Source organism: Mesitornis unicolor, unplaced genomic scaffold (assembly GCF_000695765.1).
Source record: "Mesitornis unicolor isolate BGI_N332 unplaced genomic scaffold, ASM69576v1 scaffold32587, whole genome shotgun sequence".
Taxonomy (NCBI): domain Eukaryota; kingdom Metazoa; phylum Chordata; class Aves; order Mesitornithiformes; family Mesitornithidae; genus Mesitornis; species Mesitornis unicolor.
The window spans coordinates 1-9,704 of NW_010198940.1; the positions used below are offsets into that span (position 1 = coordinate 1).

The 9,704-nt window shown below is 43.4% G+C and overlaps 2 protein-coding genes across 2 annotated transcripts in view; one reads left to right on the top strand and one right to left on the bottom strand.

Annotated features, from left to right (window-relative positions):
• The first annotated feature begins 659 nt into the window (after positions 1–659).
• RBBP4 (retinoblastoma binding protein 4) lies at positions 660–8,202 on the top strand. The gene is made up of 11 exons (XM_010189313.1): positions 660–803; positions 1,403–1,548; positions 2,841–3,014; positions 3,841–3,956; positions 4,116–4,276; positions 4,402–4,528; positions 4,644–4,721; positions 5,855–5,931; positions 6,035–6,092; positions 6,188–6,298; positions 7,110–8,202. Exons 1-11 carry the CDS (start codon positions 745–747, stop codon positions 7,173–7,175), a joined length of 1,173 nt encoding a protein of 390 aa, XP_010187615.1. The 5' UTR covers positions 660–744; the 3' UTR covers positions 7,176–8,202.
• Positions 8,203–9,077: 875 nt separating this feature from the next.
• SYNC (syncoilin, intermediate filament protein) overlaps positions 9,078–9,704 on the bottom strand; it is a gene marked incomplete at its 5' end in the record, with an annotated part of 3,629 nt that continues 3,002 nt past the window's right edge. Inside the window, one exon of the mRNA XM_010189314.1 lies at positions 9,078–9,141. Coding sequence (XP_010187616.1) covers positions 9,078–9,141 — 64 coding nt within the window. The remainder of the gene's footprint in view (positions 9,142–9,704) is intronic.

Sequence of the window (9,704 nt, forward strand, 5' to 3'; positions counted from 1 at the left end):
GTCCCTCCGCCCGCTCCCCCTTTGGCTGTTGGATCCGTTCATATCCCTGCCTGATTCTGCGTTCAGCCGAGTGGGCTGGGGTCGTTGGCGGGGGGTGCACAGAAAGGCCGTGCCCTGTGAGGGGTGCGAGCAGACAAAGAGGTGTCACCGGCCACCCTGCCGTGGGCCTGGCTGCGCTCCCACCGTCTCCCCGCACTCGTTTTCTTTCTTAGCAGAGGGTGGTGGCAGATGGTGCGGGAAAAGGCAACGAAAGCAGCCTTGGAAAACTGGATTTTGGGAACTGGTAGTTCAAGGCTGTGCCTAGACCGGTCTATTCAACAGCAGTGCTGGACCTCCCGCATTTAAACATCTTTACACTTCTGGTTTTTGCCTCCACAGGATCCTGTGGCACCAAATTTCAGAATTTTACTGTGCTGCTTCTGTTCAGATGATGAAATTTGACATAATTAATGTTAACTCCCAACCATCTATCCAGAAACAAGGATTAGCCTGTGCAATAGGGGATTTTTAATCAGCTAGCAGCTGCTCCAATAGTTGTCTAACAGCAAACTGGTGTGATGCAGCTGCCTCTTTAATCAATTACCCACTCACAGTCTTGTAAATATATTAATAAAGGCTAATTACATGCATTTTTTTAAAAAACCTCAAACTTTAGCAGCCTTTGATGATGCGGTGGAAGAACGTGTGATCAACGAAGAGTATAAAATATGGAAAAAGAACACTCCCTTCTTATACGACTTGGTAATGACCCATGCTCTGGAATGGCCCAGCCTGACTGCTCAGTGGCTTCCTGATGTAACAAGGTAAACTGCTGCCTTTGCTTTTTCTTTTTTTTAAAGGAGAATAAAGAGTAAATGTAGGGTCATTTTTGTGAAAGTAAGACTGTGTGATTCCTTTCTATCTCAGTCACTTTTTGTATCCTTGTGTTGTCAACAGCAAGTTGAAGACTATGAACACTAGAGAGGTCATCAGTACAGGCATTTTGAATTAGGGAAAATATCTTCTATTGCTGAGAAGTAATATTTTATTTCCATACTTTTCTTCTTCTGGCTTAACCCTCCCCTTTAATAAGCAAAAAAACCTATGCAGAACTAGATATGATTTCAATATAACCCCATTTTGTTCTCAGCTCTCATAACGATGCTCTGCTTGCAGTTAATGTTGATGCCCCCAAGAGCTGTACTTGGGAGGTGCTGCTAAGGTGCTCTGTGAGAGCTGTGAGAATTTTAGGTTGAGCTCTTGAATTACCATAAGAGATTTCCTGTGGAGGAAGCGAGTTTGGTGCTGGAGCAGGAGAGCAATGATAACTTGTGGGTGTTAGAAGGCGCCATCAAAAAACGTGGTAATCGGCTCCATATTTGTGTAAACTTCTGTTGTTTCTCATGTGACTCTTCCCTCGCAGACCTGAAGGCAAAGATTTCAGCATCCACCGGTTAGTCCTGGGGACCCACACCTCGGATGAACAGAATCACCTCGTGATCGCCAGCGTGCAGTTGCCGAACGATGACGCGCAGTTCGACGCTTCGCACTACGACAGCGAGAAAGGAGGTGAGGGAGCAGGGATGTGGACCGGGGGAGTCTGAACCTCTTTTCCCTTCTCAATAGAGTATTTATCACTCCTTAATTCCATATATTACTTCTAAACTAATAATATTTCTAAGTGGTACCCTTACTTAATAGTCAAATAATGCTTTTTGACTGTATGTAATGTCTTAATAATGATGAAAAAATAAGTTGGCAGACTTTGCAAAAGTCTGTGTGTGTAAAAACCTCACCCCTCCCTATTTCTCATCATGAATTGACATGAATTCCGTGCAGTGCTGCTTTTTGGTATTTTTATTATCATTTTTACATTACATAAAACTTTTCCAGTGAGAAAGCCACTCATAGAAAAGCACGTTTTCTTTCAGAGGAGTGTAACATTTCCGATGTTCTGTTCTTGTCTGAATTCTGCTCCCTGATAGTTGTGCCAGCCACTCTTGGATAAAAAGAGGATTGTATCTTGTTTGGTATATCAGACTTGAATTCGGTGCTTTCTGTAATCCTAGTTCGTTGTCAGCATTGCTACAAATGGGACTTTTCTCGTTTTTACTGGTTTGAATCAGTGTTTCTACCTGGTGAAAGCCCTTAAAGATCCAATGTTTGCTCTTCTTTCTGCTGGAAGCCTGGATTGTGCATTTGGTGCTTTGATCTTTGGGCTTCTTAGAGTTGTTCTTGAACACAATGTTTAATATATCCTTAGTTTCTGTTCTATTTTAGTCTTTCTCAAAAATACACTACTCCAGTTTATAGCCAAACAAAACCACTCTTTTTGCCAGAATGGTGCTGTGCAATTTTGTGAAATACCAAGTTACTGTGACTGTACTTGTAAAGCTAAAGTAGCTTTAGCAAGTCACATTACAAAACCCGTACCTTAAAAGTGGTGCAGCAGTTTGTTTTTGCCAGAACTTTGTCTGTTCTGCAGCGTTGAATTTTGCTATGTTTGAAAATGCAGTCGCAGCACATCTCTTTCAAGTGTACAACACGTCTCTTTCAAGTGTGCATCACATCTTCATTACCAATTAGAGTCTGAATGTGATAAATTTGGGGTTTGTATTGCTAAATTTGAAATAGTAAAAAATTTTAGGGAAATAATGGTCTTTAACTTACCTAATCCTGATATTTTGATGTTACAAATACAGTTTAAAACACCGTGCCATTTGCAAACTGGATTCTTTCAGTTACAGTCGTTCTTGTGCCTGTTCTTTCAAAATAAGTACTTGGTGGTACCAGTGATTGAGTCTTTGTGTCTTGATCTGAAGCGGGGCTATTATGTACAGCTACTAAATTCTCATTTCCAGAGTTTGGAGGCTTTGGGTCTGTTAGTGGAAAAATTGAAATTGAAATCAAGATAAACCACGAGGGAGAAGTGAACAGAGCACGTTACATGCCACAGAACCCGTGTATCATCGCTACGAAGACTCCATCCAGCGATGTCCTTGTCTTCGATTACACCAAACACCCTTCAAAACCAGGTGTCTGCTTCTTTATTGTGTCTGTGCCACAGAGATCAGCCAGCCCTTTCTTGAGGGGAAAAAAGTAGTGTAAAAGGTTATTTTATATGAAGCTTAAAACCTCTGTATCCAATATGTATCAATAGAAAGAGGAGCTGTTTTTGCTGTTTTACTGCATTTTTTGGTCATGTTGCTGCATCTGTTGGGATTTGGGGTGGTGGAAGGTGGCATTCTGGAAACCATATGATTTGCTGGGTAGCTGAGCTGTTGCCCTGATATCCTGTAAGGATATTAACAGTCATTTACCAATGAACTTGTTAAGATCATGTAGAGTAGTTTTGCCACTTGCAGGAAGGATCGGGAGTGCCTTTCTCACATTCAAAGTGCAGTTGGAGATGATGAGAGAGAAAAGTATTGCATCAGCAGAGAGTTTAGGTAGAGTTCTTTGAGCAGTAACTGAGGTGAGCAGCTATTCCTCCACCCAGCCAGGCCAGGTGACTTGTGCCAAAGCAAAGAGATGGCTACTCTGGACTTCTTTTACTCTTCAGGTACTGCAGCACTAAATTCAGAATGAGCCACTGCTGGGCCATCCAGCCAGAAAAAAAATAGCAAAGCAGCTTGGAAAAATCTGTGATATACTTTTATATAATGTGCTAACTGCTCTGTGTTGTCTCAGTGCATTCAGTTTTAATGAGGTGATTCTTCAGTGCTCAAAAGGATGGAGAGGGGTCCTGTTGAAAATGTCGAAGCAAAGTTTAGTAAAGCACAGTAAAACTTTATGCTGGGTATTCCAAGCTGTGCTGGAAATGCTGCTAGACACTGGAGTTCTTATGCCACCTCTTTACAGACCCTTCTGGAGAGTGTAACCCTGACCTGCGTCTTCGTGGACACCAGAAGGAGGGTTACGGGCTGTCATGGAACCCGAACCTGAGTGGGCATTTGCTTAGTGCATCTGATGACCATGTGAGTACCTTAAATACGACTCTATAGCTGGGCTGCAATCTGCATTAAGGACAAAAATTGTGGGGTTTGGGGTTTTTTTTGAGGGGGAGGAGGTAGGGGAGGTAAAAAGAGTGTCAGTCTAAAGGTATACTTTTAAAGTTTTCTTTATTTTTTTTAAAGACCATTTGCTTGTGGGATATTAGTGCTGTTCCAAAAGAAGGCAAAGTGGTGGATGCAAAGACCATCTTCACAGGGCATACAGCGGTAGTGGAGGATGTATCTTGGCACCTGCTCCATGAATCCCTTTTTGGATCCGTTGCTGATGATCAGAAGCTCATGATGTAAGTGGGGTGACATCTTCAGACACTGAGTGCTTCTGTCCCTCTTTGCTTTCCCATCTGCTCCTTAGTCCCTCAGTAAAATGAGATATGAACCTTTGTTTCAATTCCATGTTTTCCCCTTACAGCTGGGACACGCGGTCAAACAACACCTCCAAGCCCAGTCACTCGGTGGATGCTCACACAGCTGAAGTCAACTGCCTCTCCTTCAACCCCTACAGTGAATTTATCCTGGCTACAGGATCAGCTGATAAGGTACCTCTACCTTGAACTTGGAACGTGCTTGTTTAGCTTCTGATGTGTAAATGTGGGTGTTTGTATTGGTTACTTCAACAAAAAATGTTCTGTTTTGGTTTTTTTTTTTAACTAGACTGTTGCTTTATGGGACTTGAGGAACCTAAAACTGAAGTTGCACTCCTTTGAATCACATAAAGATGAAATATTTCAGGTATAACAAAATGTCTTTATCTTTTATGCACATAAACTTAGTTCTACTTGGTCTGGTAAAAATGAAAAACATTCTTTTCCGTTCTACATCTTTATTAGAGGTACTTGCACTTTAAAACTCGCATATTCTTTCTCTCATCTGCTTATAATTTCCTGGCTTATTGTTGTGGAGCTGTATAGCTCTCTGTGTGGGGTCGAGCTCCAGTACAGATAAGAGTGTCCAGAAAGCCAGGGGCAGAAATCGGTCGAGAGCTTTAACCACAACATAAGGGTGAAATGCTAGCAGTGCAGAGGAAATGTAAATTATTCATGGCAGCAGATTGAAGCAGGGAGGCACAGTGAAATGGCTGCGGTGTTTTCATCTCAGCTTGGTCGTGCAGGGAGGCTTTTGCTGATACCCATTAAAGGGGATCACAGAAAAATCCTGTGACAATTAGCACAATTGCTAATTTTGCTGGTGTAAATATAGAATGTTAACATCACGGGTGGCGTGTGCTTCGCAGATACGATATTTCCATCTCCAACTCATGCCTTACTCAGGAGAAAAATATGTAGAGATTTTCTCGTAGAAGGATTACTAATTAAGACTGTAGTTATCTCTAAATAAAATTACACGTGAAATCTTAATGTCAGGTTAGTGTGCAGAATTATGTGTGCTTTTCTAATCCTGTGATCCTATTAAGTGGTATGTTCTGGTTGGAGAGATTTCTCCCTAGCAGAGAAAATGGGAGCTTTTGGGCTGCTAAGCTTAATTACAGGGATTTCTTTTCATGTGTAAACTGTGCCTGCTACTTAAGGGATCCATAGTGGATATTTGTGCAGTCCTTGTTAAGGTAAGGAACAGCTGATATCCTCAAGGGCTGTTTGCACTTCATAACAACGTGGTCTTTGTTAGAGGAAAGGCTACACGTGGTACACTTGTGGTGCTCAAATACCTTGTTGCTGTGTGAATGTTCACAAAACTGCCTCCCGTGTTAGAATGCTGTTAGTGGGCATATTCATATTTCAGGTTATTATCAGTGTGAATTCTCATCGAGATTATGATACGAAATGCAGTGGTGTTTGTGGTGAACGTGTCTATTGTTTACAGCTTCTTAAAACTGACTTCCTTTCTGAATTCCTCCTTGCCTGTAGGTTCAGTGGTCTCCCCATAATGAAACTATTTTGGCCTCCAGTGGCACTGACCGCAGGCTAAACGTCTGGGACTTGAGGTAAATCTCAAATTAGTCGCCTTGTCCTGACAAAATATTGGTGAACTGCATCCCACTTCAAAAAACAAACCAACCTTTTCATTTTTCCTCCTTTTTTTTACAGTAAAATTGGAGAAGAGCAGTCCCCTGAAGATGCTGAGGATGGTCCCCCGGAGCTGCTGGTAAGGCTTCTGGATTTCATGGATTGTTTTGACCTGTTACCCATCTCTGCGATGTGGATTTGCCAACATTCCCTTCTTTGTTTCCCTGCTATTAGTTCATTCATGGTGGTCATACTGCAAAGATCTCTGATTTCTCCTGGAATCCCAACGAGCCCTGGGTAATTTGTTCTGTATCAGAAGATAATATCATGCAAGTCTGGCAAATGGTGAGTTGTTTGAGAAGGTGCAAGAAGTGGCAGATGGTGTTGAACTGCCTGGATTTCAGCTTTCCTGGTTTTATTTACAGCTCTCAGAATTACTCACTTTATAGCATTGCTTAAATCTCGAAAGGATGGTGAAATCCACTTTAGATTTGGTCAAAACACTGGTTTACAAGCACTCAGAAGCTGGTTTGTGTTACGATTTAAAAAGAAAAGAAAGTACTGGTGCAGAAAGAAATGTTTCCCTTCTGCGTTTGAATGAAAACTGTGTGTGAGAACCAAAGATGAACTTGAGGTTTCTGTTATTGTCTTTAAAGAACGAAATCTCTGCAAATGATATAATTGTCCTCCTGAGGATGGAGGGGAGGGTGGTGAATAGGAAGAATTTGCTGGCCCTAAAACGCCAGCTGGTGAAGGTTTTGGACAACAAACTTGTATTGTTTGAATAACCATTGACAAGACCATTCTTGTAACTTTTGTTTGTAAATCAGATCACACAGGCTTTGCTCTTAGCAGCTTTCCATATACATTTTTGGAAGGTGCTGCTGCTAAGTAGAGGATTTACTAAATGTATACACAAATGGCAGATTCCCATAAGCTGCAGTAACCCACAGGGTACTCAAGAAATGTTTTTGGAGCCATGGCTGTTATGAAAAATGTTGTTTGCGTTGCTTCTTTAATGTGAAATGGCCTTGAGGGATCAGGGGTGGGTGATGGGTATCTGCAGACTGAAAACTCCCACGACATTTTGGTGGGTGGAATCCTGTTCCTTGTGGTGGTGAATGCTGCTTCAGTTCCTCCCATCTCTGTCTTGCAGGCGGAGAACATCTATAATGACGAAGACCCTGAAGGGAGTGTGGATCCAGAAGGCCAAGGATCCTAGATGACCACCTTTCCCTGTTCTTAGTCTTTTCCCTTCTCTTCCCTCTCAACCCCGATATTGACTTAACACTGGTTTTGAGACACACGTAGACTTTGTGTTCAGCCATCCTTCTGTAGATACCATCAGCAGCCTTTTTAACCCAGACAGTGAGTACTCCCAAAAAAAAGGGCTCAGCCCAACTCAGCTGGTACCGTGCTGTAGCTCCTTGCTCCAGTTTCCTACAGCAACCTCTTGTGTGCTGGGCTGGCTGTCCCACTTTAGCTGCCTCCATCCCACGGAGCAGACTTGGTTTTGTTGGCTTTTCTTCTTCTGTCTTTAGCTTGCTACAGCTGCAGAATTTTGCCTAATTTAAGCGATTAAAGTTAATTGGTAGAGCTGCCAGAGTATGCTTGAGCCATGCAGATGTTACAGGTGTTAATTCTCTGGCAGTTCAGAAATGGGCTGGGGAAGGCCTTGTCCTCTTCAGTACGACTCAGAAGCGTCGAGTTTCCTTTAGTTAATGGATTTTCTGCCTCTGCAGATGCAAAGCAGACTTTGAATTGAAATTAAATTTCTTTCGCTATATTTTGTCTCCTGGTAATTCTGGGTTTTTCGTTCCTGCCTTTCTCTTCTCCCCCGCCTGCCGGGGGTCAGCGGTTTGCATTCGTTAGCTTTTCCTGCAGAGCATCGTTCACCTCCCGCGTATTTTGCTCTATTGTGTGTTTCTTGAGCTGTGTTTTCACATATATTTCTTTCCTTTCTGTGAAATGGTTTTTAAAACTTGGGGCCACCAAGTTGTAAAGGTGTATGTTTTTACCAACTGATGTACCACAGGCGGCATGCCCAGTCACCTACAACAGCACTGGTAGCTGGTCTCTGTAAAGCAAACTAAATGTGGATGAACTGCTTTTTCTAGGAGTTAGTCCTTGACCACTCGTTCCTGCAAATCTTCCACCAGGGTGTCCTGTTCCACCAGCAACCCGTTACTCTGTGCTCCTCATGACTAATTGCGTGTAAGTGCTTCAGATGGAATAAATTTTTTCTACGTTAATGCTGTGTAGCCCTGATTTTTATATTGGTTTTGAACAGAAGATACTTGCTTTAGATAAAAGGGTGCTGTGATTCAGGTGAAGGGTACTGCAGCTTCTTAGTCTGTAACACGTGGGTGCTTCTCCCCTTGTTTCTGCTGCTTGCTTCGTGACATGAGTGAATATTTCATATCCCTGAGTCAGTGCCTGCTGTCTGCCTTCCACCTCACGTGTGCTGCTCTCTGGATTTTGGGTCTGCCTTTCTTGCCACAGAACGATGGGGTTTTGTTACTCTGCAGCGTGAGCAGTCGGATACCTTACAAGTGCCTTGGTTTGACACACAAGCTTGTTATTTTCTCTTAGAGACGCAGCTTTAAGAATTAAAAGCATCCTTAAACTCTGACCTTTATTTTCAGTGTGAGACTTAATATAAAGTGGAAACCTATTCTCCACGAACTAATTTCTGTGGCCCACAGTGCAGCATGTCACAATACAGCAGAAACCCTTGAAATACAAAAGAAAACCCCGTTAAAAGGATAAAGCTTTCCTTGCATGTAAACTTTAAAAATCAACCCCCTTAACACTGGCTTCAAGAACAAAACTTTCCGTGCAGGCTCGTACAGCTCCAGCTCTGGAACAAGACAAGGTACATGGCAAAACAGACATCCCTTATGTGTCGTATGTGTCCCTTGTTCAGTGCAAGTATGATTTTTCTCTGCTCCTCTGTGGAAAAGCAGTTTTTACACCACCACCAGCAGCACAAGAAATACCCAGGAGTGAATGCTTGCCCGGTATTCCCGACTTCAGGCAGCTGCTGGCATCAGGCAGGGTGAGCAGCGAGAGGAGACGTCCCCTGCTGATGCCTCTGTCCTTGACGAGGACGAGTCCGTGGTTCCTAACAGTCCTGCTCTGCTTTTTCTTCCGATTTGCAAAGGTGGCCGTAGATTTCTAAGCAGTCCCTGTATGGGTAGAAAGTAAATTTAGGCTTCTGAATGTTTACATGAAGTACTTTGGACAAAATTAGGAAGTGGGACAGATGCTGTTTCTGTAAATACCCCTTTATTTCTTTTCGCAACATGGAAGAAAAGGAATTGGGAACTGTTTAACGTGGTCTTGTGAGCATGCAGCCCCAGCCCAGCCCTTGCAGAGCCCTTGGCAAGCAAAGCTGCAGCAGGAGGTAATGTAATTTTTGGTGTGAGCTCCGGGAGAGGCAGCTCGGGGCCGTGCTTAACTCTGAGGTCCCCGGTGCAAACGTGAAACCCAATGAGGTGCCCTGACACCCGAGAGGCCTCGGGCGCTATCGCTTCCAGGGACGGCGATTTGTGGACTGCAGGGAGTTAAGACACCATGCTGCTGCACCTGGGCTTGAATATTGGGCTGTGATTTACACCTGGGATTTGGAAGGACCCTGAGCACCGAAGATGTGGGGTTGTTGGGGTCTGGGCTGCATCGTTAATGCGGTGACTCTCATTAACGCATCTGGGAATGGGTGGTGGCATGGGCTGAAACAGGGACCTCTTTC